The 14,979-nt window shown below is 42.2% G+C and overlaps 1 protein-coding gene across 1 annotated transcript in view; it reads right to left on the bottom strand.

The window, feature by feature from the left end:
• The window catches only part of IGF2R (insulin like growth factor 2 receptor), a 123,754-nt gene that overhangs the window by 29,879 nt on the left and 78,896 nt on the right, over positions 1-14,979 (bottom strand). The window contains exons 32-39 of the mRNA XM_054970116.1: positions 14,517-14,643; positions 14,122-14,247; positions 8,052-8,320; positions 6,692-6,904; positions 6,032-6,181; positions 4,067-4,228; positions 2,672-2,879; positions 1,188-1,334 (exon numbers count right to left, since the gene is read on the bottom strand). Coding sequence (XP_054826091.1) covers positions 1,188-1,334; positions 2,672-2,879; positions 4,067-4,228; positions 6,032-6,181; positions 6,692-6,904; positions 8,052-8,320; positions 14,122-14,247; positions 14,517-14,643 — 1,402 coding nt within the window. The remainder of the gene's footprint in view (positions 1-1,187; positions 1,335-2,671; positions 2,880-4,066; positions 4,229-6,031; positions 6,182-6,691; positions 6,905-8,051; positions 8,321-14,121; positions 14,248-14,516; positions 14,644-14,979) is intronic.

Genomic DNA, 14,979 nt, shown 5'->3' with positions numbered 1-14,979 from the left:
CTTAAATCCCCCATAACAAGTATTTGTTACATGGCCTCCATGTGTATAGCGATTTGGATAACGCTGTGCTTGACCACACATTTAGCACACTGATGGCCTGGGAGAAAAGTCAAAGGCTTTAAACCAGAGTTTAATCTCAGTTTAAAATTACCGTGTGAGGAACAAGAATTTAAAAACATCACACCAAATTGTGGTCTGAAAGACCAATTAAAGAACTGAAAAGAAATGGAAAATCTACTATTCCTATTATAGACAGAGATGGGAAATAAATAATATAGATAATTTTGTTATAGGTTTTGATCTGTAGAAGCTATAATGATGTTCGTTTTAAGTTCTTGACATAGTATATGGATATATAGGCTAGTTAAGTTGATTAATATGATTAGCATATCTTTTGGATAGATATCTTGTTGCAAAAGTATTCTAAAATGTAATGTAAAATATTTTATAGATGATCTAATAATGAGATGTAGCAGGATGGAAAGAGGAAACATTTTTGAATATGGTTATGTTATATATCTGAAAACTATATTTTAAAGGCTAGATGGTTACTGCATTTTGATAGTCCTTGTAATGCATACCTTTAATTTTCTTTTAATTATAATTTTTGTAGTTCTTGCTCCCCTCCCCCTTTTCCTTTCTGTATCCCTTTATCTGTTTAGTAAAAATAAAATACATTAAAAATGTAGTTTGAAGAAGTCTTCAATCTTAATTTTGTGCACAAAGGCATACGACAGGAAGCACAGAAGTCTGAGAATAGAGCCAGACTTACCTGTATCACGAACAAACTAAGATTTGTTGGTAATGTCTGAATACAACATCCGAGTCTACATCACCTCCAAATCCAGTGGAACTAGTTAAACTAGCTTTCCACTGTACGTAATGTTCCATAGAATACTTCCCATTTACTGAAACACTAGTGTAGATGGTTTCAAAACTGAATTCTAAAATTTGTTAGAGATGGCTTACAAAATATTTATTTTACATTATATGGGACATCCCATTTATTTCAAAACAAAGGGTGAGTGAGCACACACCACAAGCCCAGTGTTCTAGATAACATACTGGGCTGTTTATATTTGTCACTAGCAAATGAAACAGTACAAGAAACAAAATATATCAAGATAATTGACACTTCAAAAAGCATATAAGAAACTTTTCAGAAAATAAGAGAAGTCATTCATTACCATTTCCACAAAATCCCCATTTTTTGTCCCTCTGGAAATCATCAGTGGTAGCACACCATGGCCGCTCATGTCCTTCCTGAATGCATGTGTCATAGCTGTTGCCTTTGTACTGGAAAGGGAAGACACAAAGCTCACCCAATTCAGTCACTGTAAAACAAAAAGGAGGCTTCCATCAATAAAATATACTGTTTGCACCTAAAGCTACTTCATTTTAAATGAAACCAGAACTTCCACAGATTTTAATCACCCTCAGATTAATCACTCACTGTCTGCAGGATGCAACAGTGAAAATGTATTGGTTTATCAACTGTCCTGTATTATGGACAACTGGGATATAAATTAAATAATTATGTACAAGTTTGGAGATAATGTGCACAGATGGTACAGAGGCTGAGGGTTAAATCTTGCATTCTTTATTAGCAGATGCTGCACTGCTGATTTTTAAGAGGGGTCCTGATGGAACAGGACTAAGATATATTTAATTCAGCCTTCTGTTTGCCAAAGTATAAAGACAAGAATGAAGGATATCCCACTGTTACCAAAACAGACCAACTGAGTGGATGTTACTCTTTTTTTCCTGGCCAAAGTATTATACCAACATTTTGAGGCACCATTTGTATAAATGGTTATACAAATCAATACTATGACAGACAGGTTAGTGCTGCAGACAAGCACCCATCACTCATCAACTACCCAAAGGGATGGATGGCAATGGCTCATAATGACTAACAATGGAATTTGTGCCTGGAAGGACCAGTTTCCCTTGCTTAGGAGGAATTTCAGATTATCATGCGAACTTAGTTCCCTTGTGGTTGTTTTGGAGGTTACCTTTCCTTTACACATATGATTAGAATTTAGAACTCAAACAAATAAGGAAGGGAGGGGGGAAAGGCTCCTTCTCCCAGCTTTGAAATGCCTTAGAGTATCAGAAGCAAGCCTGAATATGCTCCTTGCCAACCTCCCAATTACAGATTGCAAGATGCATGGATCAGACATTCATCATTATAAAATATATGATCATCTCTCTCCTCTACATCTCTTAAGGTTAGGCTGTCCACCATCCTGTTTGAAATGTGTTGTTTTTAATGAACATGAATTTTTAATTGTATTTTCAATATGTTGTTATCTGCCCTGAGCCCGCTCACAGGGAGGGCAGAATACAAACTTGAAATAAATAAATAAATAAATAAATAAATAAATAAATAAATAAATAAATAAGGGGTCAAAGGGACAAGAAATGTCAGAAGCAACCCTTGAGAGATTGTGTAACCCAATGCACTCTAAAACAATCCCAAAATTTACTAGAGGACGTTCCAATGGCTCTTTTATTCTAGGTAGCCTTGGATATACTCTCTCATGCTTTGAGAATGATAAATGCTACTTCGATACTGTGAGAAGGAAGGAGCTAAGGAAGCAGTATTGCATGTCTTGGGTCTTCAGAGCTGATCAACTGCAAGTGTAAATACGTTATGGGGTGGCTTTACCTGGAGGGCACCTATCTCCTCCCTTATACTGCAAAATAATAGTTTCATCTTGATGCCGATAGTCCATCTTCATTTCCTTTACATTACCAAATGAGGCAGCACTCTTGCTGGAGATCAAACATACTGCTGCATTTTTGCATTTTCCTTGAGGCACTTCAGCTGCATGGGAACACACCCCAACATGATAGTTCCTGGACCCAGAAGAAACCTGTGTGGGAAGCCAATACCATGCCATTATTGAACTGCAAAGAGGATCAACAGAAGATGCTGGATCACCTCGATATGCAAAGAGTGGTGGGAAAGAAGATTAGGACCAGAAACCTAGCTCAACATTATTGCTGAGCAGAGGGGAAGGTTGGTGGAAACTGTCATACATGATATATTTAATTCTGGTGCTGTGAACAGGAGTGCTGCTTTGAGACAGTAATTTGCTCCAGGGTTGTTCCCATGCAACAAAAGGCTGATACTCCTGGAGTTTCCCCTGTATTTCTCCTGTACATCCCAGAAAAACAGGGGAGGTTTTAGTTTTAATTTCCATTCTGGGATTACAGGAATTCTGTGGAGTCACTAAGAGAAAGACACTAGGCACTGGAACTTCCATTATTACCTTCAAAAGCTTTCAGAACTGAACAAAAGCATTCTAAACAAATCAACAGCCACTCTGGTCCCCAAACCAGTTAAGGTGGTTCGGCTGTGAATCAGCACTCTACTGATTTGCATCCCACTACTGCTGCCATGAGTTCATTAGGAACGGCTTACCCAAGGCCCACCTCTCAGTCCCAGCTCCTCAGTATTATGGGGATAATAACAACAATAAGTGTCCCTGGCCCTAGGGAGGCCCGCCTGGCGTCGACCAGGGCCAGGGCCTTTTTGGTCCTTGTCCCAGCCTGGTGGAATGCTCTGTCTTGCGAGACAAGGGCCTGGCAAGATTTGCTTGCATTTCGCCGGGCCTGTAAGACAGAGTTATTCTGCCAGGCATATGGCTGACGCTGGGCGGTGCCCCCCCCCCATGGAGGGGGGGGGTTAAACCATCACCCCTATGTGAACACAGATGCATGTATGAACTGCTGTGCAGTATGAACCGTAACATTTAATGCTTTTAAATGTTTTTAAATGTATTATTTAATGCTTTTAAATGTTTTAATGGTGGGTGATGTTTGTATTTTGTTATCCGCCCTGGGCCTGCGAAAGTGGGGAGGGCGAAATATAAATATAATAAATTAAATTAAATTAAACAACATTGACTTTGTTCACCGCTCTGACTGGGACATTAATCTCCCTAAAACAGCAGTACATAAAAACAGTTACTAACTGAAGTTAGAAATTTATAATGGAAACTAAACCAGGAACTTAGTTTAAAAGTATAGAGCTCCCATACTAGCCATGTCATATCACCTTGTGAGACTCTTTGGACAGGCTGGATAGGTTGAACGTGTAGTGTAGCCGATCATCAGTCACTGAGCAGCCCAAAACATCCACTTCATCAGGGCATACAACTGGAGTGCTCCATTCAAACAGGTATTCACAATCAATTTTGTGTATCATTTTTGGCTTCCCCTATGACCAAAGCACAAACAAAGAAATAGAAATGGTTTAAGGGTTGGACTATCAGATAGTGCAATTCATTATATCCAGTTTAAAAACATTCATGAAAAATACTTTTTTGGTATTATTTGGGTATATCTGGATGTCTTATTCAAGTATATTGGGATAAACCAGTGTTTACATATCCAAATAATCCAGATATATTTGGAAATATCCAGGAGTTGCATTTTAAAGGTTGCAGCACCTTTCCCTCCACCCCTCCCTTTGCAGGTTTCTCAGGCAATAGGAGGAGGGAGGCAGTTTTACTGTAGTGTGCATCTGCGTTGCTTGCTTGCCATATGCCTCTGCCGGGTCTGGCTGGCTGCTTTGGTACTGGCTTGCCAGGTTGGGGGCTGAAATTCTCTGGTTTGACATTGGGTTCTGTTGCACTTGGAACAATGACCCAGATTCTGCTGAGATTCTCTGGTTTGATATTAGTTCTGCTTGCATTGGAAGGCTTTCGGTCAGTGCAGTGCTGCTGTCGTGTGTTTGACTAAAGCTGCCTGTGTCCTGGAGAAAAGCCACCACCCACCCACCCATAGGAAACAGAGTATGGCCTGGGCCGTCTTGTTCAAGGGCTTGCAGAATTGGACCTTTGGTCCAATTTGCTTAACATTTGTGGAGTCTTAAGTTGACACATGGGACTAAGTTCTCAGCAATTTTGGTGTAGTTTGCTTGAAAAATGGTCCCATCAGCTCTTTCCCCACCAAGAAAGATCTCCTCATAAGAATAATGGAGCTGAATATATTTGGAATTCTTATCCAAAGACTGTACTGGTATTTTTGAACCTGAATATTGAGAATACCAAATATATACAGAATTCCAGATAATCAAATCCAAAAAAACAGGGCACCCTCAATTTCCATTCAAGTTCCTAGATCTCACAGTTGCAATAAATTTGGTCACACCCACACCCTGCTTCAGAGAAGGGCTTTCTTTCAATGCCTGTAACTTCTCCCAAAGCTGGCATACCATGCCTCAGCCCTAATCGTCATACCTTTCCTTCTCCCCATTCCTTTTCAAAAATTTAAGATCTTCTTGCAAGTGATAAAGAATAGAAAATAATGTAACCTTAAAGTGTTCACTTTGTAAAACCCAAGTATACATTCAAAGCCTGGCTATGGTATCAAGTTCCAACCTAGGAAGGTTCAGTTTTTCCATTCAAAGTGGTCAGCACTTTCTGTTATAGTTTATCAGGCAAATCTTATTATATGAGGAGAAGCAGGGGTGGCCATCTGTCCAAGCAGGTTTGTTATGACGTAAGCATCACTATCCTAGGCTGCTACTAGGTTAACAACTATTAGTGATGGGGCAGAAGAGTACCAGACAAAGCTCAGGCTATCATAAGACGGCAAGACTCACTGGAAAAGACAATAATGGAAAAGTTGAAGGCAGTAGGAAAAGAGGAAAACCCAAAATGAGATGGCTTGACTCAGTAAAAGAAGCCATGTCCTCCAGTTTGCAAGATCTGAACAAGGCTGTTAATGGTAGGACGTTTTGGAGATCTTTCGTTCATAGGGTCACCATAAGTTGGAAGCCACTTGATAAAACGTAACACACAGAGAGGTATACCCACTTGACTGAAAGATCTGTGTAGAAATAGCTCAACTCTACAAAATATGGGAGGGTATTACGGAAGTAGACAGAGCAAAACCAAGACACGTACGTAAGACCTATTCCAACAGTATAACTTGCAAGGTTATACTCCTCTATTATGCTTCAATAGTTCTTTTAAGAATGAGCAGTTGTCCATGAGCAAAACATGATACTACTTACCAGATTTGTTCCTCTGTTGCAATGAAATACAATGCGAGAAGAATAGTTTAGCACATTATTTGCTGAACAAGGAGTGGAACTGTTATAAGCAATATAAACTTCATTCGTTGCAGAGTTGAGTTTGGGAACTGCAGGGATGTGCCCAATATCCTAATTGCAAAGACAAAATTGGTTACTTTGGTTATGATTATTTCACACTTCACTACTAGTATGATTTTCATTCATGTCAGTGAGCACCAGGGTAGGCCTAAAAGCTCTGCACAAGAAATAATACAGCATAAGAGGGATTCATTTCTATTGGGCTGTGCAGATGAGGGCAGTGGTGGTTTGGTTGAAAATAAAGAGATTCACTGAAGAGCTGTTCTGCAAGAAACACAGATTGAGGGGGCAGAGTCTTTGTGCTGTAGCATGTCAGACTGCAGGAGTGTGTGTGTGTGTGTGGGGGGGGTGCATTTACCAAAAAATGCCCCCACATCGAATACCGCCTCTCTCTGCATGTCAAAAATAAGTGCTGTTGTGGAGAGAGGATTATCATAACTTTCTCTCCATGCCTCAGTCCTCAGTTGCTCTGCCTATTATTGTTAGACAGGGTCTACATACATTAGCGTCTGCACTCCAACAGAAGTCTTTTTGCTGAACAGGAATGACTGTGGGACTTACGACAGGATTGCCAGTCACTGGAACCATGCATACAGCTGCTCCAGGTGGACAGTTGACATCTTTGATCGTGTTTAGAGGCTGGCAAATATTTATATAGAAGTCTGGGACAAAGTTGATCATGTCATCTTCATCAAATGCCTCATAGGATCCCGTTCGATGAATCAAAGGAGAAAGATCAATTATTGTGCTGCCGTTTGCAACAGAGCATTCAATCTGTGGAGGGAAAACAGGAAACATCACAGACTGGCACTTGACACCCATCAGTTTTACTAGCTGAGAACCATCCAGCTACACCAAGTGTAATGAACCATATACTTGCTGCAAGGGACCCTGTTCTTTGTGATATCACGTCAGCCCAACCGCCATAATTAAAATATTTTTCTTTTGCTGATGCTCCAAGCAAGAGAGGGAAATGGGACCTGGAGGCAGGGGATCCCTGCCCCTACCCTGCAAGCTGGCAACCCTGAACCATGTAATTGTTGCAAGGGACCTTGTTCTTCTTTGTGCTTCTCCAGTATTTCACCATGGCCTCTTACACACTTCATACTATCCCACCTTCAGCCTATTTCCATCTTCCTGTGCTCTTGCAAACACAACCAACAGCACTCCTGTCTTAAGTTCTAGTTCAAACATACTTATTTGGAAGTACAGTCCAATGAATGCAACTGCAAACACATCTACAGGAGTTACTTTGCTGTCACTGCCTGTAAAGACCAGAGCTAAGTGCTGAACAGTCCTTGCCTTACCATAACAGTCCAATTTCAAGGAAGCTGCTGCTGCTGCTGCTGCTGCTGCTCAGACACCATGGTTAGTTTTCAATTAATTAGACAACATACTTCCCAGAACACAATGACACACTAAGGATTAACATGAAAAATTGCTCTTCACAGCTTTGTTCTTCTGTACCACAGCATACCCACAGGCCCAGTAAAGATGCAATGCTAGACAGGGCTATGTAGTTGTGCAATGAGGTCATACATTCCCTCAGTACCCACCCCCTGCCTCCTACATGCAAATTCCCACTGCCTGTTCCCCCTTGCAGTGCAACATGGCATCCAACTACAGTTAACTCTATTTAAGGTATTTGCTAAAATGATCTGTTAAAGACATTCTGCAGTGCTGTCTAATTGGAACACATCTATCCCTCTACAAAAAAACCACAAAAGCAAAAGGCAGCACAAATGTACTGTTATGAATCTGTACAAATTCAGTACAAATGTAGATAACTTTGAAAGATCTAAACAATACTTGCCCCCTCCCCCAAATATAAAATGCAATCCACAGGCAGAATTGTTACTGTACCATTTCATTTGTTACGGTTTTCTCTATACAGAACTTGATAAAGTTTCTATTCCCTTACCACCTTCTCCTCTTCACAGGCTAAAGCAGTGTGCCATGAGAAGTCATGAGTGCATGTTGTCTCATCAAAGGCATCGAGGATAGGCTGGCTACTGAGCCCAGCATTGTTCCTGCACAGAAAGCTGAAATAACTTGTGTATTTCAAGTCAGGATTCGCAGGGCAGGGATCTCCATCTTTGTAGACAAGTTTTAGCACTTTATTTTCATAAGTTAACATTTTGCTCAGTCTTCCAGCATTAATTTGCTGCTGGCCAGCAGTGAGGCAGACCCCTAGTACCAAGGCCAAGAACGCAACATTAGTGTTTTTTAAAATACTCAAGAAGTCTGTTAAAGTAATTTTTATTTACAAAATGTATATTCCACTTTTCTATGCTCAGAACTATCAAGACAGGTTAAAAACAAACATCATAAAAACACATCTTAAAATCCATTAAAAGCAAACAAAAACATATAAATAAAGCAATTATAAAGACAAGTTAAAATATACATAAAATAAAATACACACATGTAAAAAACAATTAAAACATAGGACAGGAAGAAGGGATCACTGAGGGAACACCAGATGAAACAAAAAGTCTTAATCTGCTGGTGGAAGACGGCAACAGAAGGGGGCAGGTGAGTGTCTCTGCAGAGACAGTTCCAGAGTTTTGGCACGACTCCTGAGGAGGGGGAGTGAGTGCCAAGCTACAAGTGATGAGTTACACTTGAATGGCAAGTGAACAGACTCACATGTATTCCTCCCTGTTCACTTGCACTCCACTCGATCACTACGTATGGAGTGCAAGTGAACAGGGAGGAACAGGGAGCAGAGTCACCTGGGCTCAGGAGCACATGGTCTGCAGCTGCTAGAGGAGGTAAGGGCTTTTTGCCTTTCTTGGCTGTGGTGGGTTAAGCTGAGAAGCTAAGGGTGGTCCTCTCTAGCTTTGGGGCTTTTTGTGTGTAGTTTTGTGTTGATTTGAGTGTAGTTTTGAGGCTGAGTGTGTTTGGGCTTGATTGTGTTTGAGGGTGAGTGTGTTTGTAAGGCTGCTGGGGGTTGCTGGAGTACAAGCCACACACCCCCTTTGTGCTCACCTCCTGTGCTTAGCAGGAAGTGACCTTTTGCATTGAAAAGGCAACTGCTGGGCAGGGGCGCGAGCCTTTGGCGCGAGCCGAAGGGCGAGAGCTAAAGGGCTCTTGGCCGGGGGATCGTAGCCGTTTTCTTTCCTCTTAGTGTGTTATTCCTAAAACAGAATAATGAAGTCAGAATGCCAGCAGGGGGTTGGGGGCTTTCCAGTGTATTGCACTGAGTGTCACATGTATGACTATCTGCCTTCTGGTCAGAAGTCCTGGATGTGTGCCCGCTGCAAGGAGCTCCTGGTTCTCAGGGAACGAGTACGTACCCTTGAGGCCAAGGTGGCTGACCTGGAGAAGCGGAGACAGTTAGATAGGCACGAGGACAAGATTCTCAGGGACAGGACAGATGTGTCCCACTCTAAAAATGGCAGCGTTCTTGTTGTCAAGGAGAATGAGGATCTTGTGGAATCAGGGCACCGTACTGAGGATAAGGGGAACATGCCCTCAGAAGGGACCTCTTCTTCAGTTGGTGAGCAGGTTTCCTTTCGCATCAAGGAACCATCCCTGGGTGGGGCGGGAGGGAGGCTCTTGGTAGTTGGTGATTCGATCCTTAGACAAGTAGATAGCTGGGTGGCACAACCGCGTTCTGACCGTATGGTGACTTGCCTGCCTGGTGCGAAGGTAGCGGACATTACGCGTGTTATAGATAGGCTGGTAGATAGTGCTGGGGAAGAGTCAGCGGTCGTGGTCCATGTTGGAACCAACGATGTTGGGAAATGCAGTCGTGAGGTCTTGGAACAAAAATTTAGGCTGTTAGGCAGGAGACTCAAGGCCAGGACCTCCAAGGTAGCCTTCTCAGAAGTGCTACCTGTTCCACGCGCAGGGCCAGAGAGACAAACGCAGATCAGGAGTCTCAATGCGTGGATGAGACGATGGTGTAGGGAGGAAGGGTTCAAGTTTGTTAGGCACTGGGATTCTTTTTGGGACAAGCGGGAGCTGTACAAGAGAGACGGTCTCCACTTGTCCCGAGAAGGAACCCGGCTGCTGGCACTTAAAATCAAAAAGGTGGCAGAGCAGTTTTTAAACTAAATGCTAGGGGAAAGCCGACAAGAGATAAAGTGTCTCTGGTTCAGGATGGTTCATCTCAGAGAGATGAAGGGCTAGGTATAACACTTCTACAGGGAGATAGATTAGAGTTGTCAACTGAGATGGAGACAAACAGTGCAGATGACCTAACTACGTCTCGAGGCAAAGTGTGCCGGGGAAGTTACAGGTGTTTATATACAAATGCTAGAAGTGTCCGAGGTAAAATTGGGGAGCTGGAATGTTTAGTGTTGGGCGAATCCATAGACATTGTGGGCATATCAGAAACTTGGTGGGATGAGGAAAATCAGTGGGGACACGGTGATTCCTGGATATAAATTATATCGGAAGGATAGGGAGGGAAGGGTTGGTGGTGGGGTGGCTCTATATGTCAGAGAAGGTATACATTCCAGTAAGATTGAGAAGGTAACTGAATTAGATTCGCTTCTGGAAATGCTATGGGTTGAAATTACGGGCCCAAATGGAAACTTAACTGTGGGAGTTTGTTATCGCCCTCCAGATCAGAAAATAGAGGAGGATTATAAAATGATGACAGGATTAAAGATGGCTGCTAAACAAAAAAAATGTGTTGTAATGGGTGATTTTAACTACCCACACATTGACTGGGCCAATGGGTGTTCGAATCGGGGGAGAGAAAGTGAGTTTCTAGACTGTCTCAATGACTGTGCTATGGAACAGATGGTTACAGAACCTACTAGGGGAGAGGTGATCCTGGATTTGGTCCTCAGTAATGCTGAAGACCTGGTGAGAGATGTAAATGTGATTGCACCACTTGGGAACAGTGACCATAATGTTATTGAGTACAACATATGTATAAATAGGAAATTGCCAAATAAGACCAACACAGCCATGTTTAACTTCAAAAGGGGTAACTTTTCTGAGATGAGGGGGTACGTGAAGAAGAAACTGAAAGGGAAAGTAAAAAAGGTCAAAACACTTGGGGAATCTTGGAGACTATTTAAAACTACAATCCTGGAAGCTCAAATTAAATATATACCGCTGGTTAGGAAAGGCACAAATAGGTTTAGGAAAAGGCCAGCATGGTTAACAAGCAATGTAATAGAAGCTGTAAAAGGTAAAAAGGATTCTTTTAGGCAGTGGAAAACTAGTCGGAGTGAGGTTGATAAAAAGGAGCATAAGCTGTGGCAAAAAAAGTGCAAGTCTGTGATCAGACAGGCAAAAAGGGAATAAGAGGAGCATATTGCAAAGAACATAAAGAAAAACAATAAACAATTCTTTAAATATATTAGAAGTAGGAAACCAGCTAGGGAGGCAGTGGGGCCCTTGGATGACCAAGGCGTAAAAGGATTACTAAAGGGTGATAGGGAAATGGCCGAGAAGCTGAATGCGTTCTTTGCTTCGGTCTTCACTGTGGAAGATAAGAAGTGCATGCCCACTCCGGAAGCACTGACTTTGGGAGGGGTTTTGAAAGACCTGAGTCACATTGAGGTGACGAGAGAGGAGGTTATGCGACTGCTAGATAATTTAAAAACTGATAAATCACCGGGCCCAGATGGCATACATCCAAGAGTTCTGAAAGAACTCAAGTGTGAACTTGTAGATCTCCTCACAAAAATATGTAATCTGTCATTAAACTCTGCATCTGTTCCTGAGGACTGGAAGGTAGCTAATGTTGTCCCCATCTTTAAAAAAGGTTCCAGGGGAGATCCGGGAAATTACAGGCCAGTCAGCCTGACGTCAATACCGGGTAAGTTGGTGGAAACTATTATCAAAAATAAAATTAGTGGGCACATTGATGACCAAAAGCTGATGAGGAAAACTCAGCATGGGTTCTGTAAGGGAAGATCTTGTCTCACCAATCTGTTAGAGTTCTTTGAGGGAGTGAACAAACAAGTGGACAAGGGAGACCCGATAGATATTGTTTATCTTGACTTCCAGAAAGCTTTTGACAAAGTTCCTCATCAAAGGCTCCTAAGTAAGCTCAGTAGCTATGGGATAAGGGGCCAAGTCCTCTTGTGGATCGAAAACTGGCTAATTAATAGGAAACAGAGAGTGAGTATAAACGGGCACTTCTCACAGTGGAGGGTGGTGAGCAGTGGGGTGCCACAGGGGTCGGTATTGGGTCCAATGCTTTTTAACTTGTTTATTAATGATTTGGAATTGGGATTAAGCAGTGAAGTGGCTAAATTTGCAGATGACACGAAATTGTTCAGGGTGGTGAAAGCCAGAGAGGATTGTGAGGCACTCCAAAGGGATCTGTCGAGGCTAGAAGAGTGGGCATCCATGTGGCAAATGAGGTTCAATGTAGCCAAGTGCAAAGTAATGCACATTGGAACCAAAAATCCAAAATATAAATACAAGTTGATGGGGTCTGAACTGGCGGAGACTGACCAAGAGAGAGATCTTGGAGTCATGATAGATAACTCACTAAAAACGTCAGCACAGTGTGCGACTGCCATAAAAAAAGCTAATGCTATGCTAGGGGTTATTAGGAAAGGGATTGAAAACAAATCAGCCGGTATCATAATGCCTCTGTATAAATCGATGGTGAGGCCTCATTTGGAGTACTGTGTACAGTTCTGGTCGCCACACCTTAAAAAAGATATCATAGCACTGGAAAAAGTACAGAGAAGGGCAACTAAAATGATTAAAGGGTTGGAACACTTTCCCTATGAGGAAAGATTGAGGCGCTTGGGGCTCTTTAGCCTGGAGAAAAGACGACTGAGGGGAGACATGATAGAGGTTTACAAGATAATGCACGGGTTAGAGAAGGTCGAGAAAGATGTGTTTTTCTCCCTTTCTCACAATACAAGAACTCGTGGGCACTCTATGAAATTATTGAGCAGTCGGGTTAGAACAGATAGAAGAAAATACTACTTTACACAAAGGGTGATGATAAACACATGGAATTCGTTGCCACAGGAGGTGGTGGCAGCTACAAGCATTGCCAGCTTCAAGAGGGGACTGGACAAATATATGGAGCAGAGGTCCATCAGTGGCTATTAGCCACAGGAGATAGATGGTATTCTCTTTGTGGGGAGGTGGTGCTCTGTTGTCTTGATGCTGGAAGGAAGGCAGTGGGAGGGCTACTGGTGTCCTGGCCTCACTGACAGTCCTTTAGATGGCACTGGATTTCTAGCCACTGTGTGTGACAGAATGTTGGACTGGATGGGCCACTGGCCTGATCCAACATGGCTTTGCTTATGTTCTTATGTTCTTATGTTCTTATGCTTAATACATGTGAGTCTGTTCACTTGCCATTCAAGTGTAACTCGTCACTTGTAGCTCGGCCCTCTGTGGGGAATCTATGGAAGCTGCAGACTCTCTGTTGCATGAACAAAATTGTCTTCTGCTCACCCAAGAGCATCTTTGGACAAAACCCTGAAAGTAGTGATGAAGAGAATGCACTGGATCCATCAAGAGGGGATTAAACTTTTTCAGTAACTCATTGCCTTAGGGCAGTTATGTGAGTTCAGTTCCTAATCTATAAATAAGGGTGTAATGGTAGAGTAATCGTAGCCTATCACAGAACTTTGTGGGGAAAACTAATTAAACCAGTACTGGGTACAGTCTACCCTCCCCCCTCCGCCAAGCTGAAATTCTAAATCAGAATTTAATCAAATTTGTGTGCAGAATATGATCTGATTCTACACAAAAGGAAGTGAGGAAGGAAGGATGGGGGCAGGAAAACACTGGCACAAAAAAGTTCTCTTTAATTTAAACTGGAGGTTAATTGCCGCTTGGCATGATGCCAGAATGTAGCCCTAATCTTAACCAAGACTATAAACAGAACTTTTGCTAATCTCAAACTAGCTTTTGCTGATTTTGTCCAATTAGACAGGGTTGAGGTAAAGACTGTTTGCTGATAAAAATCAACTCCACTGGAGAGGGGGAAGTATTTTTGATAGGCTCATCATCATTGAACAAGCTGCTGAGAGGAGGGGAAATCTTACCAACTCCACTACCACAGGAGCTTTTAGTCTCGTCACACACACTCAGCTGGATTATTCTCCGGTTCCTGAAGTCATGGACAGTATAGCCACCCTGCCTCTTTAGAGGGTTAAGGTCAAAGAGGTGCCCTGTAAATCAAATGGAAGGGATGAGGATAAAGATTAGAACATGTTAACAATCCTGCAGCAAGAATCAGAAGATTGCCTTCTTTTATCAAAAGACAGAAGATGCTCAAAGTACCACTGGTGATCTCTCTTTAAGCAAAAGGGCATGAAATAAAACCAGCGGCGAGTAACCAAAGCCCAAAACATACTTCTGCAGTCACACTGACAGAATGGTCAGTGCCCATTTCCAGCTATTACCTGTCAGAGCCACACTGGTGCCAAAAGGAAGTTACCTGAAAGAGGGTTTGTTACTTTGCAGTTATTCTGTACATTGCTTTTCAGAGGACAAGCAGAAGCAGTGCGCCACAGAAAAGTATATTCACATTCCTCAATTTCCGTTATTAGTTCTGGCTTGGAGTCCTGAACAAAATGATTAGGAAAAAATGAATGCTAGAAAAACTGTTGCATAAGTGTATGGCCGATTTTTATAAAGCTGCAAAGTGTGGTAGTGGCTGCTGCCAAAGAGGAGCCCCCCCCCCTTTCCCTTGAAATGAAACAGCCCGTAACAGAAGTTTAAGTCCTTCCCAAGTGATTGTGGCAAACATTGAGAAATTACATAGATATGATGAGGGAAGAGCCATGAACTGATTCCGTGCTATTTTAATCTGTAATTAGCAGCTGGAAGGGGTACCAAGGGAAAGAAGGGCTTAAATCCCCTTTTCATCATTTCACTCAACTCGCTCTATGATCTTCCCT

This window comes from Eublepharis macularius, chromosome 1, assembly GCF_028583425.1.
Source record: "Eublepharis macularius isolate TG4126 chromosome 1, MPM_Emac_v1.0, whole genome shotgun sequence".
Taxonomy (NCBI): domain Eukaryota; kingdom Metazoa; phylum Chordata; class Lepidosauria; order Squamata; family Eublepharidae; genus Eublepharis; species Eublepharis macularius.
The sequence above is the reverse complement of the archived record's forward strand: the minus strand, read 5'-3'. Positions and strand labels throughout refer to the sequence as shown.